The sequence below is a fragment of the Euleptes europaea genome, chromosome 3 (genome assembly GCF_029931775.1).
Source record: "Euleptes europaea isolate rEulEur1 chromosome 3, rEulEur1.hap1, whole genome shotgun sequence".
Taxonomy (NCBI): Eukaryota; Metazoa; Chordata; class Lepidosauria; order Squamata; family Sphaerodactylidae; genus Euleptes; species Euleptes europaea.
Window position 1 is genome coordinate 33,530,733 of NC_079314.1, and position 18,988 is coordinate 33,549,720.

An 18,988-nucleotide genomic window follows, 5' to 3' on the forward strand; every position below is an offset into this window, starting at 1 on the left:
CAAACAAGAAGACGTCTCCCCGTAAGTCTTCTGAAGCCACTTGTTTCACCCACAAACTCCTCCTCCCATCCTGAACCAAGATACAGCCATTTGAAATACAAACAACACCTGAAGTTGAGTTTTGCAGTGGTTGTATCTCAGTTTTACCGCACGGGGATACACAAAACAATCCAAGAATGGCAAAGAAATGATACATCAGGGCAGGGATGAGCAAACATTTCAGCCCAAGAGCCATATTTGAGTCGTCCCCCCCACTTCTAAGGTCTCCAAGTCGAAGGCTGGCTCTTTCTGTTTCCAGCAATGAGCTGGCATCTAACTCAGATCCCTTGAAAGCGGGCAGAGATGCAGACGTAGCCCAGACTGCTACTCTCAGCAGCCCTTGAACTGTTAAGTATTTTTTGGCCTGCTAACCAATGCTTCAGTTTTCTGGTGGATAGATGACCTGACAAGCTGCTGGGCAGCTTGAGGGCCAGAAGAAAAGCTTCTGCAGGCTGGATTTGCCCTCCTGGGCCACCATTTGCCCACCTGATAGAAACAGAGGATTATAAAACAGAAGAATAATGGAAAGAGTTCATGCCCCACATCACTGTGGTGAGTGGGTGTTCGCCTTCTTCCCGTGATCTCCGTGTGTCTGTCCCAGGAGGGTTGTCTTGACTACCCCCTTGCCCTTAGAGACACAGTGGTCTCAGAGTCCAAAGGCACTGTTAATGGCTTTGCAATGCAAAAATGTAGCCATCGGTGATCTTTACAATGCAAGTTAGGAAGGTAAACTGGCACCAACATGTTCAAACCAGCGTTAGCTTGGTTCTTTGCAGACAATTCCGGGCTGGAGACAAAACATCTTGCTGCTTTTAGGCTAGGGGTCCCAGAAAGGTGGGTTCTTCCTCCCTGGCTCGGTTAGTTTTGCATGGCAAAGGTGGAAACCTGTCCAAATATGGCTTTCGAGGATATCCACTTGGTCCCAGAGCTCCCACCAATGATTTGGCTACGTTCTGCAGGTTTCCAAGTTCTCCGCCGATGCTTCTGTGCATGTTCTGGTAGCCTCTGTGTCGCTGCTCCGGCACTTTGCTGAATGGGGATCTGAGTGCAACTTTCGTGACTTCCTCAGATGGAAAAGGTGGGACTTGGATTTTAGGTGAGCTGCCGACACAGATAACACGTAAAACCATTCAAGAGACTGATTCAGAAATAACTGAATAAATAACACCTTTTAAAAACTAATGTGTAACAAACAAACAAACACATGGCATACACTTGAGTAGAAGCTGAAGCTTTAAGGGAAAACAAAGAATAGGATGATGAAAACACTGCTCTCTGAACTTCCAAGCGGTGCAAATCATCTGTGCAATTAAATTCTCCGTGCATTCAGAACAGCACTTCCATTTATTCGAAGTTCTGACTGTGTAGATATCTTAGGCACTACCCAGCAAAGGAAAGTCAGCATTGTGTCCTGGCCTAAGCTTGAACACCACACTATGCCGCATTAGTAAACCAGGCCCAAATCCCATTCAGAAGCTCATTTTACAATGTTACTTTCAAACCAAAGCTTTTTGGGGTCGGAGGGAAAACAAAGAGCAAATCTTCCAGATCAAGCTCTCCCTTTGCTAGATCATGGGAGTGTTTTCTACAGAGTCTGCAAGAAAGGCCAAGCCAGAACTGCCAGTATCTGGTCAGTGGCCAGCTGTTCTAAGCAGCCAGTAGCTGCCTCCCCAGCCATTTGCCCCCCAAACTCTTAAGACTCTTGAAGACTGACTATGTTGAGTAAGAGAGCAAGCAGGGCCTGCAGTAACTGAACACGTCTCCTGGCTCCTTTGGCCAGGGAGGGGAGAGCTTTTGCTGCTACATCATGCGGGAAGGCGGAGAAGTAGAACAGGAAAGGATGAATAAGAAGAGTTGGTTTTTATACGATGACTTTCTCTCCCACTTAAGGAAGAATCAGACTGGCTTACAATCACCTTCCCTTCCCCTCCTCACAACAGACACCCTGTGAGGCAGGTGGGGCTGAGAGAGCTCTAAGAGAGCTGTGACTAGCCCAAGGTCACCCAGCTGGCTTCACGTACAAGAGTGGGGACAACAACCTGGTTCACCAGATTAGGGTCTGCTGCTCATGTGGAGGAGTGGGGAATCAAACCCGGTTCTCCAGATCAGAGTCTGCCACTCCAAACCACTACACCAACAACACGTGGCTGCTTATGGCTGGGCTTGCTTCTGACCCTGCCCAGGGGCTGCTTCTACATTCCAGTTGCTAACAATAACCACATGGCACCAACTTGAGTGATGGCTTTGTTTGCGAGACCTGGGCACAGTCGGCTTCACTGCCCCCTCCCCTCTGCTTTGAACAGCCTGTTTAAAAATGCCTTTTTCACTCTCCCCAACCGCAACCTCACCTTGCCATTCTCGGTCCCCAATGATGACTCTGTTGCATACCACACACTCATGGCCTCTCCGCTTGTTCTCTCCGGAGTCCGGCTCCATCCTGATGGGCTCTACTGGAGGCTGCTGCCCCTTGGGAAGGAGCAAAAACAGGCAACTTCATACTATCTTGCTTTGGTAGGGCTTAGGGCTGTTCAGCTTGGAAAGAAGGTGGCTGAGGGGAGACATGATAGAGGCCTATAAAATTATGTATGGATTGGAGAGATTGGACAGGGAGAAGCGTTTCTCCCTCTCTCATAATACCAGAACATGGGGTCACCTGCTGAAGCTGGAGGGTGAGAGATTCAAAACAGATAAAAGGAAGTATTTCTTCACACAACGCATAGTTAAACTGTGGAACTCCCTGACCCAGGATGTGGTGATGGCTGCCAACTTGGGAGGCTTTAAGAAGGGAGTGGACATGTTCTTAGAGGAGAGGGCTATCCATGGCTACTAGTTAAAATGGATACTAGTCACAATGCATATCTATTCTCTCCAGGATCAGAGGAGCATGCTGAATATATTAGGTTATGTGGAACAGAGGCAGGATGCTGCTGCTGCTGCAGTTGTCTTGTTGGTGGGCTTCCTAGAGGCACCTGGTTGGCCACTGGGTGAACAGACTGCTGGACTTGATGGGCCTTGGTCTGATCCAGCATGGCTTTTCTTATGTTCTTATGTTTGGTACTCCTCACCTCTCCCTTTCTCTGGATCCCTCTTTCTGGTGTGGAATTTCTACTAAAGCTCAAGTTGGCCTACCAGCAGTGCCTCCGGTCCAGCAAGCACAATGATGATGCTCAGCCATGAGTCACACTGAACAAGGCCATCTCTGTGTCAGGACAGTGTCTGGATGCTGTGATCAAGGGGCTGAGGAAGCACGTGCTAAAGCTGAATCCTGATAAGACGGAGATGATGCTGGCTGGAAAGGCTGAGATTCTGGAGGGAGTTAAGCGGCTTTATCACTAACAGGCTCAGTTAAGCACTTGGGAGTTCTGATGGATCCAGCCCTTCTGCTGGAAAAGGAGACAAACTGGGTGGCAAAACTGCCTTTTTTTCAGACTCAGACAAACCTAGCCATGAAAATCCATGCTATGGTAAACTCGAGACAGGACTACTGTAATACAGTCTTCACGGGGATGCCCTTGAAGACAACACAAAAGCTACAACTAATGCCGCTACAATGTTGAGGGGTATTAAGAATTATAAACAAAATAGCCCACATTTAAGATCTTTACATTGGCTGCTGATTTCCTTCCGTACCCAACTTAAGGTGTTTAAAAACCCTTCATGAACCTCATGTCTGTGGGACTGCCTCCACCCCTGTATGCCCCTAAGGCAGCTGCAACCATCAGATCAGTTCTCTTCAATTCAGGGAGAAGGGTTTCTGTGTGGACTTTCTCGATGTCTGCTCCTTATCTATGGAATGGGCTTCCAGAATACCTGAGGAAGGCCCCAAAACAAACAGACTGTTGCTTGCAGGAGGGGGAGGGGGTTGGCACTGCTGATAAGCTAGCCTGGTGAAGCAGAGACCTCCCAGAATGCATGTGTTCGGTAGCTGTTCCATTATTTACATTACACTGTTTAGTTTGGAAACTTCTGTAAGCTGTTTGGGCCCCTCAGGAGAACAGCAGCATCGACATGCTTAAATAAATAAATAAATGCTAGTTGTGGGGATCCACTGGTGGTGAAGGTGTCAGGTGGGTAGCCACGTTGGTCTGCAGTACAAAAGATTCGAGTCTACTGGCACCTTAAAGACCAACCAGATTTCCAAAGTATAAGTTTTCAAGAGTCAAAGCTCTCTTGAGACTTGTACTGGATGAAGGGAGCTTTGACTCTTGAAAGCTTATACCTTGGAAATCTGGTTGGTTTTTAAGGTACTCCTGCACTCGAATCTGGCTCTCCATTAGTGGAGCGTGCCTAAGCATCTCTGTAAGCAGAGACTTGTTGAATCCTCAGATATGCACTAGCACACACTCCATAATCTTTGTTGGTCACCAGGTGTCATCACCTGCTGATCCTGAATGTTGCTCCACTCAACAGTTTCCCAGATGACAACCTCTCCCCACAGAACTGATCTAGCCCATCTCTGTATCCCCACCCTGACAGTTCTGAGGCAAAGCTCCCATCTGCCCCTGCTTTAAGGACCTCCGGCCCTATACACCCCTTCAGACCTCACAGTATTCTGTTCTTGTAGGAGGCACACAGCTCTCTGTGCCTCAAACTATTCCTGACAGCTGATTCTTCCCCAGCTCCCTAAAGCTGCTCTTTTATTCCCATCAGCTTCCCAAATGTCCCAGCTGTGAGTTCCAAACACTCACAGTCATGTGTCGGCCTGGAAAATGCCACCCCCCCTTTCCCCCCTGCCTTCGCAGGTTCAAATCCAGCCACCTCTTTGTTACCTGGAGAAAGCTGTCCACAATCTGGACGGCCGGTTCCAGCACTTTCTCCTCCCACTGAGAGAGGTCGGAGACTTCCAAGCCATACACGAGGGGAGCGTTGGGTCCGGGTCCTGGACAGAGAAGGAAAAAATTGGGGGTTGGACGGAGCCCAAGTCTGCATCCCTCCCTGGAGGAAGCACAGCAGATATTAGGAGTCTTTCCGAGACAATCTATTCTTCTGAGACTCAATTCAACTTATGAAAATTTTCGAGAAGCGAAGAAGGGGCCGTTTTATCTGGTTGATACTGGTATGCGCACCTTGTACGGAAGGCTAACACAGCCCAGAAAAGACAAGCAGAAAGTATTCCACGGTAGTGGGCTCTTTAATTTTGTAAATTTTACAGACTATATTGGGAACAAATTGGAATACATCCCTACATACATACCTGGGTTGTTATTATTTTGCTATAATACTGATATACTGATATATTGGAGTGCATTATAAATAGTGTTATTAGACCACTGATGTACGCCAGAGGGCCGAAACGAATCTGGATTGTGGTTTTAGTTTATCAGCCTGTATTAGTTGCCATTTGTGCTTTCTTTTAATATAATTTTAAATGTTTGAATACAGTTATCAGCGCCTTAAAATAAATATAGTTCTATACATAACTGAGTCTTTTTCCACCCTACCTTTGGGTAGGTTTTAGGTTGGGTCTTTCCTTCCCCCTTTTGTTTTTTGCAAAGCAGGGGGCTGCCAGAATGAAGAGTCCTGGGGAGGGGGAAGCAGAGGTGGTTGCCTGCCCCCCCCCCTCAGCCTGGGGTGTGTGTGCAAAGTGGCCTCAAGTTGCTTCCAACGTATGATGCCCCCATGGGATTTTCAAGGCCAGAGACGAGCAGAGGTGGCTTGCCATTGCCTGCCTCTCTGTAGCAACCCTGGATTTCCTTGCTGGTCTCCCATCCAAGTACTAACCAGGGCCGACTCTGCTTAGCTTCTGAGATCAGCTAGATTGGGCAAGCTTGGGCCATCCTCATCAGGGCACACTCAGCCTTGGACAAATGAACAATAGCAGCTTTGCTAACTTGGGTGAGTGGAGATCTCAACGCAGGGAGGGGCCAGAGAACCGCAAAGCCTCCTTGCAAGGGAGGGGGGGTCATTCCCCCCACATGAGGACCACCTCAGAATTGCACATGTTTAAAATGATGCACAGGATGGTGTGCTGATCTAGAAACTGAGATCTGGACACTTGGATAGTGTTTAAACCCCATCTTTCCCAAAGCAAGGACTGGAATCAGCTTGCCAAAGGCTATGCTGGAAGTGAAAGAAGAATAATTGGTTTTTATACCCCGATTTTCTCTACCTTTTTAAAGGAGTGTCAAAGCAGCTTACAATCGCCTTCCCTTCCTCTCCCCACAACAGACACCTTGTGAGGTAGGCGGGGCTGAGAGAGTTCAGAGCAAACTGTGACTAGCCCAAGGTCACCCAGCTGGCTTCATGTGGAGCAGCAGGGAAACAAACCCAGCTCTCCAGATTAGAGTCCGCTGCTCATGTGGAGGAGAGGGGAATCAAACCCAGTTCTCTAGATTGGAGTCCACTGCTCTTAACCAGTATGCCACACTGGCTCACAGGTCACGTCCACAAGAGCCAAAATACCCAGTCTCACCAGGCCCCAGCCAGCCGGCAGCTCCTTTGCATTTCCCTCCAGCTACCCTGCGCCAAGCGCTGCCCTCACCTGCCAGCTGCCTGGCCCAGGTTCAACAGCAGTTGGGACAAAAGGCCTCCTGAGAGGAGCTGGGTGCCAACCACTGAGCAGGTGATGCCCATTATTACCAAGACCACAAAAACCCAACCCGAGGCACACCTGTCGGCTGCTCGGCAAAAGGTGCCATACAGCTGGCCTGCGAAAAGACTCTCCGATCCTTCAAAAAAAAAAAAAAAACCCATCTCTCTTCCCTCCTCAAGTTTCTGCACAGCTTTCCCCGCCCTTCTCCTGACCCTACCAGGAACCTTTCAGCAAGTGCTGGGCTCCAGCTGCCGGCCCTGGCTCCGCTCCAAGACTGGAGTAAGCCAGGGAAGTCCTGCTGGCTCCCAGCCAGAGCCAACGCGGCGAGCCAAGGGAGAGCCGATCGGATCTGGAAGGGCAGCTGTCAGCTGGGCCTTTCGCTCTGGCTTGGGGAAAAGGCAAGAGCCATTGGGGGGAGGGGGGGAGAACTGTCTGGTTTACATGAGAGCAGGAATTGGGCTCAGTGGGCCAAGGAGATCCTTTATTCAGGGTTGGGCAGCCTCTGCGCTAAAACACAGCAATGTCCTGGGCAACGCCGAATCCTGCGTTCTAGTGCAGTGGTTGCCAAACCTTTTGGGCCACCACCCCCTTGGTTCTACAAGTCAACCCCAGGGACCCCTACCCTACCCTATAAAAAGCATTATTCAAAATAGGGGTTTGCATAACGCGCTAAAGAAGATAATAACAATAAAATTTCAAAACACAATAACAACTGATTGCACATCTATTCAAATCAAATTAAAACTTTTTAGTTGAAATTTATTCAACAAAACTGATGAATCTGATCCAGTGGTACCAACTCTTCAAAGTCTGGGGGGAAAATTCTGATAGTTTCCACCAAATTTGCCAGCAAGGTGCCATAGCTTGATCTATTGTAAATTAGTGAACAACACAGTTGAAGGGCCCCACCTCTAGCGTCCTCCTGCTGCCCCCTTGCCTTTTAGTGCCCCCCTAGGTAATCTCACTGCTCCCCAGGGGGTGATACTGCCCACTTTGGGAACCACTGTTCTAGTGCCACACCCTGCACCTTCTCCTGCAGAATCAGAGAATGCGCAAAGCGCTTTCTGGTCTCCTGGATTGAGAGGCAGTCAGTTGCCCGGCCCAGGAAGGGAACTGGAGAGCTGAGCACCACAGTGCTCCAAGATCACAGACTCATGGTTAGACTTGGAGGCCCAAACCTCTCTGGACGCCACACACCCTCTGCCCAGGATGGTGGCTGTTACTCAGTAAGGGAGGGGAAAGCATTCTGCATGTGCTCAAAAAGAGCCTCATGGTGCAGAGTGGTAAGCTGCAGTACCGCAGTCCAAGCTCTGCTCACAACCTGAGTTCGATCCCAACGGAAGTCAGTTTCAGGTAGCCGGCTCAAGGTTGACTCAGCCTTCCATCCTTTCAAGGTCGGTAAAATCAGTACCCAGCTTGTGGGGGGTAAAGTGTAGATGACTGGGGAAGGCACTGGCAAACCACCCCGTAAACAAAGTCTGCCTCGTAAACATCGGGATGTGACATCACCCCATGGGTCAGGAATGACTCAGGCCTTTACCTTTATGTGCTCAAAGGCACTTTTATTGGTGGTCGAACGTGCTACCAAGTGCAGTTGGCTTATGGCGACTCTATGGGGTTTTCAAGGAAAGAGATAAGGAGAGGTGGCTTGCCATTGCCTGCATCTGCTTTGGGACCCTGGACTTCCTTGGTGGTCTCCCATCTAAGTACTGACTAGGGCTGGCTCTGCCCAGCTGCTGAGATCAGATGAGCTCAGGCTAGCCTAGGCCACCCAGGTCAGGGGCCAATCTTTATTAAGAGCACACATTCCAATAAGTGAGGAGAAAATATGTGAAGGAGATTTGTGCTGGAGAAGTATCCTCAGCAAAGATGATGCAGGAGCAGAATTTACAATGCAGATTCTAGCTGTGTCCCAGAGTGCTCCAGCTTGAAGTGTGTTGAGAAAAAAATACAGGAGATGAGGAAGCGGAGCAAGCAAAGAGAATGGCCCTCTTCAGCAAGCAGAGGGGAGAGAAAGGTGCTTGCCCACTCCTCTCTCTGGCAAAGGGATGCAGAATCTGGGAAGGACTTACGTCTTAAGAAGCGGTTCTTGACCCATTTGTTCTGTTTGCGGGCATATCGCTTGGTCACCAACTTCAGGGCCTCAATTCCTGAAATGGGGGAGGGGAAACAGTAGATGTTAGCACTGAACCCAGGGAACATCTTGAATTGCATGAAACCTGCACCGAAGCAGGAAAAGGCCCTGGGCCCATGTCAGGAGGGATGTTTACTTGAAGGAGATGCCAGAGTTTGTTCTGAGAAAATATTTGAAGGAGATTTGTGCTGAAGAAGAAGAGTTGGTTTTTATATGCCGACTTTCCCTACCACTTAAGGAAGAATCAAACCGGCTTAAGATCTCCTTCCCTTCACCTTCCCCCAACAGACACCCTGTGAGATAGGTGGGGCTGAAAGAGCTATGACTAGCCCAAGGTCACCCAGCTGGCTTCGTGCGTAGGAGTGGGGAAACAAATCCAGTTCACCAGATTAGCCTCTGCCGCTCATGTGGAGGAAGTGGAGAATCGAACCTGGTTCTCCAGATAAGACTCCTCTGCTCCAAACCACCTCTCTTAACCACTACACCATGCTGAGAAGCACCCTCAGCAAAGATGCTGCAGGAGCAGAATTTACAGTGCAGATTCTTGTTATGCCAGAATCTTGTTATGCCAGCAGTTTATCCCCTCAAAGACTCCTGTCGATCTGTGAAAGCTCTGGGGGATTTTGGGGTTACAAATCCCTCTCATTTCCTCTCTCGCTATCAAATCTTTAAAAGCCAAACGCTAAAGTCAAGAAAGATAAAAATGCTTTGCTGGACAGCCTTCATGGGCAACTGCGGCAACTTGAACAAGACCACCAAAAATCAGGGGACAAAAGAGACTTACTCAAAATCAGCAATCTAAAACGCCAAACTGATGAAACAGAAGAAATGCAACAAAAAAACACCCTAAGATTTGTCTGTCATAAATTTTTTGAACAGGCCAACGAGCCAGGAAAAATCCTAGCAAATACACTGAAAAAACAGAGAAAAGAAGGATACTAGCAGTTTTTAAAGATAATAAGTTATCTAACAAAGAAGAAGACATTCAAGAGATTTTCCCGACTTTTTATTCTGACCTCTATCAAAAAATAAACAAATTAATAAATAAAAGCCAAGCGCCACCCTTACCAGCCTCCAAGCCAGCTCTTACCTTTGTCTAAGAGCTCTTCACCCTGCTCTGCTGGGCATTTGCCTTCTGTGATCAGGAATTCGTGAAATTCCTTGAACCCAATGGACTGGAATATACCATGCTGATAATCCTGGCTGAAGAAGAAGAGGACAAAGCAGGCAGGTCAGAGTAACGGTGGATGTGCAAACATACCTCCATCCACAGAGCCACAGGCACATGGCACGTCTGCTCGGTTCAACACGGGGCATGTTTAAGAAGCGGTCTTTCAGTAGAGAAGGAAAAGGCGCATTGGCAGGCAGCAGCTTGGCACTCTCTGCCACCCCCGCTACAGCCACGTTTTCAGGTCCCAGCTGCTTGCTCCAACTCCCTCCACTGGACTGACAACGCTGGAAGGGAAGATTTGGGGTGGGCGGCAGACTGTGGTGTCCTCGTTTTGCTTCTGGCCCTGCTCCTGTGGTGGAGGGAGGGAGGTCCCACTCACCAGCTTTCTGCTACCTTCTCTTGGTTGTATCGCCGGTGGAAGTCTCGCAGTTCCTCCAGCAGCCCGGCCGCCAGCATGGCATCCACACGCGCGTCGAGCCTCTCCTCCAGCACTGCAAAAGGCCAGAAGGAGGAAGGTTGAGGAGGTGGTCAGAAGGGTGCAGACGGGCACTTGGAGAAAACAGGAAACACTGCCATGCTTGTGCCAGGAGGAGGCAGGCCCCTAATGCTTCTGCAGCCCCCGGGCAGGCCAGGCCTCACGCTGAAAAGAACAGGAAGAGCAGCCTTCTGAATTTTCCTTTCAGTCCCTTCTCCGGCCTGTGGTTCTCCAGCCTGGAATCTAAAAACACATTTCCATCCCTGAAACATTCCAGGTCATTATGAATGCCCTCTGCAAGAGAGCCAGCCGCATCAACAATTTCCCCAGCAAGTTGGGCAGATATCATCCGGGCTCCCAAGGCTACACTGGCAGTGGCAAAATTTATTTCAGTCCTTATATTCCCCAAATAATTTAAAACTATGCTGCTCAAGATCAATGGATCAAAGAGCTTCTAAGGGATAAAGGGTATCATCCAGATAAAAAGACAACCAAGGCCCCCAACAGTAAGCCCAGGAAAGGGATTTGCGGGGCAGGGGGGCTCTAAATAGTGGAGGCACCCAGGAGTACTTAGGGCTAGGGTAGCCGTTTCCACCCCTCCCTGGTTTTTACCTGCCTGTTCTGTGTAAAGCCATAAAATGCACAGGTTGGGATACTTCAGGGGGCCCCCCAACGGGCCACCGCCTTCCTCCCCCTGCTGCATCTGCAGCAACTCGCTGTGGGTGACGCCCGTTTCCTCGTACACTTGTAAACTCCTGCAAAGGAGAAAGAAGGGCAGTTTAAGGGACACGGCCTTTTCTTAAAACTTCCAGGCTTTAAAATGGGGGAGGGGAGTTGGCACACAAGGAGGGTTGCCTGTGGGCAGAGGGGCACCAAAGGGACTGGAAGTAAAATCAGAACCAGTGAGTGAGAGAGAGAGAAGGGCTTGTGCTGTCCCCAAAGGCTTGTGAGGTATGTCTTCTTCTTTGGTTCTCGCTTTTTTTCTGGCCCCACTCCTGTGGCTGGTGCTGCATCCTTCTTTGGGTACCTGGGATTCTGCAAACTGCTGAGGACCACCAAGTGTGGTAGTTTTGTCTCAAGTGCTCCTGAAGGTTTTCCCCGAAGCCGTGAGAGGCGAGGTGTTGTAAAGGTTTTGTCTGGTCTCTGCAGCACACATCTTTCATCCTCTCTCCAGGCAACACAAGAGTGGGGCACTCTCAGATGCTAGCCACGGCAACAGTCCAGATTGGTACAGTGCATATGGGAGCACCAACAAGTGCAAAAATTGCCATGGCTGAGAGCCACGTGCTCCCAGCGTGTATGTTTTTAATGCAATACTTCTCATTTAAAAAACAAACAAACCTAAATCCTCAAAAAGCAAGAAATGCAAAGGGAACAATGGTGCTGCCAAACCGTGTGGGTCACTGCAAGCCACCCACAGGGAAATGGCTTTTGGTGGGGAAGCAGCCGAATGCTGCCTGGGCTGGCAAGGAACATTCCTCTGCTGGGTACCCAAGGTTGGGTGGGATCAATAAAATATATAGTTAATTAAAATATGATTTATTTAAAGCGCTATGTCAAGTTAAAATTATTTAAAAACATTAAAACAGAACAATGGCATTTCCTAAGGTTGATATCTATAACCACATATTATCAACCTGGTAAAACAGTGTAAGAGCCCCATGGCGCAGAGTGGTAAGGTGCAGTACTGCAGTCCAAGCTCTGCTCACAACCTGAGTTCGATCCCAACGGAAGCTGGTTTCAGGTAGCCGGCTCAAGGTGGACTCAGCCTTCCATCCTTCTGAGGTCGGTAAAATGAGTACCCAGCTTGCAGGGGGTAAAGGGAAGGTGACTGGGGAAGGCACTGGCAAACCACCCCATAAACAAAGTCTGCCTAGGAAACGTCGGGATGTGACGTCACCCCATGGGTCAGGGATGACCCGGTGCTTGCACAGGGGACTACCTTTACCTTTTAAGTGTTTTACACATTGTTTTACCAGGTTGATAATTGCACGCATTTTATATGGGAGACATATACAGCCAGCATAACAACTTGAGACAATCTTACCAGATGTTTGTATAATTGGTAATATCTTATACAACCAATATACATGCCTGGTCTGAATATATTGTCTGTATATGTATACATACATACATACACACACACACACACACACACACACATATATACACATATATATATACATATATATACATACATATGTAAATATGTGGATGTTTTACGTGGGTTTCAATCGACCACTGAGGAAGGCCAAACAGGCCAAAATATGTCTGGCGTGTGGTTATAGATGTCAACCTTAGGAAATGCCATTGTGCTGTTTTAACGTTTTTACATAATTTTGACATAGCACTTTAAATAAATTATATTTTGATTAACTATATATTTTATTGATCCCACCCAACCTTGGGTACCCAGCTTCTGTTTTCTAGGTTGGGTTTCATTCCCCTTTTTCCTTCTATTAAGGGACACCCCTCTTCCAAGGTTCTCCGCTTTACCTGTGCAGAAGCCCCACCAGGCCCTGAATTCTCCCGCATTCTGGTGAGGAAAGCAGGCAGTAACTACACCCTGCCCTCTACTGCTGGCTTGGGAGGCAGGAGGAAGGACCCTTCCCCATCTCCAGCAGCCAGCCCCCCCACCCCCAGAAGCATTGGTGCTGCAGAGGCTGGCTGTGGTTCAGCCCCTTCTCAAACACTTGTCCAATCCATGTGAACAGGGCGTGCGTCTCTCCGTCTGGCCCCCGGAGGGGAAGGCAGGGCTGGGAAAGTTTAGTCCCAGCATCAAGCCCGGGCGCGCTGCAGCTCCGTTTCCCACAGTGCCGAACGATGCCGCTCAGCCGGTGTGGTGACTTTCGTTCACAGCAGCAGGAGAAAAACCGAACTTGGACGGCCAAGCCCAGCCCGGGAGCTCAGGATCTGGCGGCCGTTGCTGCTTCATGGGGCGTGAATCTCCACATTGGACTGCAGTTCACCTCCAGGGCAAGAGTAGGTGCGGCCCCCTCGAAGCCCTGCAGGGGAGGTTCTTAAACTAGGTCAGAGGAGAGCTGTGCCAGCCTTCCCATTCTTCAAACTTAAGTCAGGCAAATCCCAAACCTCTGTAAGACTGCGGCACGCAGCCCGGATGCTCTGCAAGGCTCCGTCCTGGAGCTCACAAGGCCCCTGTGAAGAAGAAAGCACCCCGAGACTGTGCAGAGCGCTTCTCTCACTCACCCTTCTGTAACCTCGTAAGGAAGTTCCCATAACTATTTACGTGGCAAATAAACAATTTAACATTTTAGATAGTAACCTAGCAGAGAATCTGTAGCGATATATAAAGTGAAGCTATGTTCAAGACATTCAATAAAGACGATGTACTGTGATTTTTATATAGGGCTTAGGATTAAGGATGGAATATCTGGCAATATTTTTATTTTTCCTTGTATACACAAACTATGTTAAAGCTTGGAAGATGAAAAATGTTTTACTCCAATTCCCCCTCCTTCTCTCCCCTTTCCTTTCTGTACCCTCAATATATAAAATAAAAAAAATGAAAAAAGGAAGTTCCCATAACTTGGAATTAAGCTATAAAATTCAGATATGCTAATGTGGAAAGAGGGCAGCACACATCTGTGGAGGAAAAGATCTGGTAACGCCTACTAACTCTGAATGGAACCTCCATGTTTAGAGGCAGTATACCACTGAACATCAGATGTCGGTGAAGAATTGTCAAACAACTGAAGAAAAAAGGGAAAAAAGAAACGCAACCTAAAAGTCAGGGGGAAACCAAAGGGGTTGAGCTAAATACTATCTAATACAGCAACCAATAAATCTATTTTTGGTCATTTTATGTACTAACATCAACTGTTATGTGCTGGTTATTTGTAACTATGTTTGTGCTTTTTAGGAAGCCTGTATATTAGGCCCTGTGTTTTTAAATATAATTGTGCACAACATATAATAAAAATAGATTTATTGGTTGCTTTATTAGATGGTAAAGAATTGTTGCCTTCCTGCCCAGCTGGTGAGATTCCCAGAGGTGGCCAGCTGGCTGCTGCTGCAGCAGACAATGCAACATGGCTCCTGTGGCCTCAACCAGCGGGCAGCTCTTGCGTCACAATCTCAAGGAACACTGGGGTTTGCTAGATCGCATCTACACAGGAACACATGAAGCTGCCTTCTACTGAATCAGACCATCAAAGTCAGTATTGTCTACTTAGACTGACAGCGGCTCTCCAGGATCTCAGGGCAGAGGTCTTTCACATCACCTACTTGCCTTTTCCCTTTAACTGCCTGGGATTGAACCTGGGACCTTCTGCATGCCAAGCAGATGCTTTACCACTGAGTCACAGCCCCTCCCCAAGCTGTCTGAAAGTCCGTCTTGCTCTGCCTGATGAGCCCAGCGACTGAGAATCTCCCTGGTAGCCGGCCTCCTGGCCGGGAAGACTCACCTGGCCACCTTGCGCTTATCGTGGGGGTGCAGTCTGCTCGCCATCTCAGGGTCCACCTGTTTCAGGCGGCGATGGAGCTCTTGGCCATCTAACTTCTCCAGCTCAGCTTTCCGGTCGGCCACTCCCCCTGCTGGACCCGGAGTCCCCGTCTTCTTCTGTAGGAGATTTTCTGGGTAATACCTAAATCTGCATCTGTCCCCACAACACACATTCCTGCAGGTGGGCTTCTAGCGTGCCTCTTAGTAGGGCATTCAACCCTAGCCTACAGCCACCCTTCCCCCAACCTCCATGGGATCCTGCTCAAGGGAAGGAAGCTGGTTCTGCATTAAAAGCCCCCCCCCCCCGGCCTTTTAATGCAGAACCACATTTAGCACAAGGCCCTACAAACTATTCTCTATACACTGAGCTTATTCATTATTTATTTTCTTTGTTTATATCCTGTTTTTTTCTCCAATGGGGTCCCAAAGCAGCTTACAACATTCTCTTCACCTCCAGAGTGGTGTAGTGGTTAAGAGCGGTGGTTTGGAGTGGCGGACTCTAATCTGGAGAACCAGGTTTGATTCCCCACTCCCCCACATGAAGCCTGCTTGGTGACCTTGGGCTAGTCACAGCTCTCTCAGCCCCACCTACCTCACAGGATGTCTGTTGTGGTGGGGGAGGGAAGGTGCTTGTAAGCCAGTTTGATTCTTCCTTAAGTTGTAGAGAAAGTCAGCATGTAGAAACCAACTCTTCTTCTTCTTCCATTTTATCCTCACAACAACCCTGTGAGGTAGGTTAGGCTAACAGAGTGTGTGACTGGCCCAAGGTCACCCAACAAGCTTCCGTGGCACAGCGAGGATTCGAACCTGAGTTTCCCAGATCCCAGTCCAACGCGCTAACCATTACACCACACTGGCTCTCCAGAGTTCTGCGTGATTTGAAAGCATGTGCCCTTTCAAGAACAAACTGGGCAAAGCTGGCAACAGCCCCCGGTCACAAACAAAAGCAGCTTCACTTCAGTGGCTGGAAGGTATTATGAAAAGTTAATCTGGCAATGAAGTTTTGTTTAATACTCAGATTTGTTCATGCTTGAAGGCCTGTGTGTGAGGCAGGGCAAACAAAGGTTTCGAGGCCAAGAGCAGTGCCATTTGAATGGGGCAGTTCCGGAGGGATTCTGCAAATGTCTCAAGGGCTACAGAAACCAATGAGACTCAGGCAGTGTTTCTTTTTTGGGGGGGGGAGGATTACAAAATGCAGAGGGAGGAAAAACGCCTGTACTCAAATCTGCTGCCTTCAGAGAGAACCTACCAACATCTCCACCCCCATCTCCCACCCCCATCTCAGATCAGCTAAGCAGAACAGAGGAGCGCTACAGGAAGTTCCTTTCAGACTCCGGAAGACTGACCCAAGCACAGCAGACTCTGAGCAGGCCAGAGTCTCGAGGATTAGTGGGATCTTGGTGAAATCCTTCCCTAGCTCAGACACACCGCTCAGTCAGGCCTTCCACCGCAGCCTCTTCTCCCAGGCTATGAGACACCCTGCCTCTAGTTGAAAAGGTCCCTAGGGGCCCAAATGCAACCTCCCCCCCCCCCCCGCTCAAGGCCGGCTGTTCTTACCTTTGGGTCAATCAGGACCTTCCAGAGCAAAGATTCGATATAATAGTTGGTCCCCCCAACCACGATTGGGATCTTCTTGCAGGCAAAGAGGTCTTCGATGTGTGCTGTTGAGGAGCGTGAGCGGAGACTCTGTGTGTCACAGCTCTACACTGGCTGAGAAAATGTGACCCTCCCAGGCAGCCCTCCCAGGGGAGGGGCTGTGGCTCAGTCGTAGAGCATTTGCCTGGCATGCAGAAGGCCCCAGGTTCAATCCCCAGCATCTCCAGTTAAAGGGACCTGGCAAGTAGGGGATGGGAAAGACCTCTGCCTGAGACCCTGGAGAGCAGCTGCCGGTCTGAATAGACAATACTGACTTTGATGGACCAAGGGTCTGATTCAGTATAAGGCAGCTTCATGTGTTCATGTGCCACCGAAATGATGTGCCAAGAGTTGGCCTCACAAAACCTGTGCGCCATCTTCAAGAACACAACCAACTCCTGCCCTTTTTCCAAAGAGGTGACTGAGGGCACCGTGTGGAGTGCTGGGGTCAACCAGCGCAACCCTCCCCCGCCTCTTATCCCCTCCCTCCCCTTTCTGTGATGCCAAACAGCCAGCCTCTGTATTGCCAAATGATAAGCATGCACATAGGGGCTTCATCACTAGGGCTGGGGTAACAGCAACCATCATCTCAAGCCAGAGATCCATAGGACACATGTGTGTGTTTATATAGGAAGGCACCAGTCCATCCTACAATAAGAGTTTTACTGTTCTGCAGTGTGGCTGTCCAGAAATTGTAATCCCAAAATGCAAGCCAACTGTTGAACAAATTTACAAAAGTTGGGAAGGGGAATTTTTTCCCCAGATTATTTTCCCATTCCTTTCTTTCCGGTTTCCCCTTGAAATAAATGAGGACTAGAAATCTCAGTTCTGATTTGCACAATTCTAATGGAAGTCTAGGTGCACAGAAGAGTTGGATTTTATATGCCGACTTTCTCTACCACTTAAGGAAGAATCAAACCAGCTTACAATCACCCTTCCCTTCCCCCCCAACAGACACCCAGTGAGGTAGGTGGGGTTGAGAGTGTGTGACTGGCCCAAGGTCACCCAGCTGGCTTCGTGTGTATGAGTGGGGAAACCAACCCGGTTCACCAGATTAGCCTCCGCCGCTCATGTGGAGGAGTGGGGAATCAAACCCGATTCTCCAGATCAGAGTCCACCACTCCAAACCACCGCTCTTAACCTCTACATCACGCTGACTACTTGCTGCCTCCCTCTGCATGATAGAGGAAAGACGGGGAGAAGACCTAGAGATTTCTGGCGTATCTAAGAGAAGTGTTTCCCACATTTCAATCTCTGGTTCCCTTATAAACAACCCCAGAATTCTTTTCTCCATCTCGGCTTGCATGACAAATGTCGCTTAGCAGCCTCTGGTTGCAGTCTGAGCCCTTGCCCATCCTGTGCCAGACCACTTACATACAAAAAGGGGGGGGGAGAACACCTCCCTGGGAAAGGATATGAGGGCCGTGGCCTTGTTCCGGAAGTCCACCACGGTGTAGTTTGTCACCAAGGGGTCCACAAAACTGATCATGTGATGCTTGCACAGCGCCTGCTCTTCTGTGGAAGCTTTGTTGGTGATTATGTCCAGTCCTTGATATACCTGAAACAGGCAGACAGAGAGAGATTTTGGCATAAGTCTCGTTTCCACCAGGGTGGAAAAGCCGTGTTTGGGCTGTGGAAAAGGGTGGAAAAGCCGCTCCTTACTGCAGGCGGACGGCTCCCCTGCAAAAACAACAGCAACCAAACACTGGTGTTGTGGAGAAGAGTTATATGCTTATAACCCGTCTTTGGTCTTGAGCTGCTAGTCTTCTGTGTGAAGGGATTTTATTTTGGACCAAGGAACATTCAGAAACGCGAACCCCCCCATCTGCTGTCTGAAGTGGTGCTGCCCAAACACAGGTTTAGCACTTCAGAGAGGGAAGAACCACTCAGTGGGTGTGTATTATTTTCCCCCAAGGTGTGCATAAAAAGTATGCGGTTTGAAAGGCTGCAGTTGGCAAGGGTAGACAAACTTGCTGTAAGGTAAAGGTCCCCTGTGCAAGCACCAGGTCATTCCTGACTCATGGGATGACGTCACATCCCAACGTTTACTAGGCAGACTTTTGTTTATGGAGTGGTTTGCCAGTGCTTTCCCCAGTCATCTTCCCTTTACTTCCAGCAAGCTGGATACTCATTTTACCGACCTCAGAAGGATGGATGGCCTAGTCAACCTTGAGCTGGCTACCTGAAACCGACTTCCGTCGGGATCGAACTCAGGTCGTGAGCAGAGCTTGGACTGCAGCTTACCACTCTGCACCATGGGGGGGATTTAGGTCTTTCCCCTTGCCCCACTGTAAACTGCCCCCCTATGAGATGTTTTTTACACACACACACTCACACACATGCACAAGAGCATGAGGGGAAAGAATTAAATAGCCCCCTCTCCTTCCACACTGGTCTGTCCTGTCCGATGACATTCTCTGCCAGCGCTGGAGGGAATGGAACAATGTTGGATACAATCCAGGCACCGGCTGTAAGACCTCGCTGTGTGCGAGACGGCTGAAACGTGTCCCAATGACCCAGTGCTTGAAGGTACACGGCCT

At 49.1% G+C, this 18,988-nt stretch overlaps 1 protein-coding gene across 1 annotated transcript in view; it reads right to left on the reverse strand.

Annotated features, from left to right (window-relative positions):
* Positions 1 to 985: 985 nt before the first annotated feature.
* Positions 986 to 18,988, reverse strand: part of TRIT1 (tRNA isopentenyltransferase 1) — a 28,081-nt gene continuing 10,078 nt past the window's right edge. Inside the window, exons 2-11 of the mRNA XM_056846984.1 lie at positions 17,866 to 18,006; positions 16,371 to 16,469; positions 14,776 to 14,930; positions 10,964 to 11,106; positions 10,256 to 10,367; positions 9,796 to 9,908; positions 8,644 to 8,721; positions 4,809 to 4,918; positions 2,388 to 2,505; positions 986 to 1,140 (exon numbers count right to left, since the gene is read on the reverse strand). Of these exons, the coding sequence (XP_056702962.1) occupies positions 986 to 1,140; positions 2,388 to 2,505; positions 4,809 to 4,918; positions 8,644 to 8,721; positions 9,796 to 9,908; positions 10,256 to 10,367; positions 10,964 to 11,106; positions 14,776 to 14,930; positions 16,371 to 16,469; positions 17,866 to 18,006 (1,224 nt within the window). The remainder of the gene's footprint in view (positions 1,141 to 2,387; positions 2,506 to 4,808; positions 4,919 to 8,643; positions 8,722 to 9,795; positions 9,909 to 10,255; positions 10,368 to 10,963; positions 11,107 to 14,775; positions 14,931 to 16,370; positions 16,470 to 17,865; positions 18,007 to 18,988) is intronic.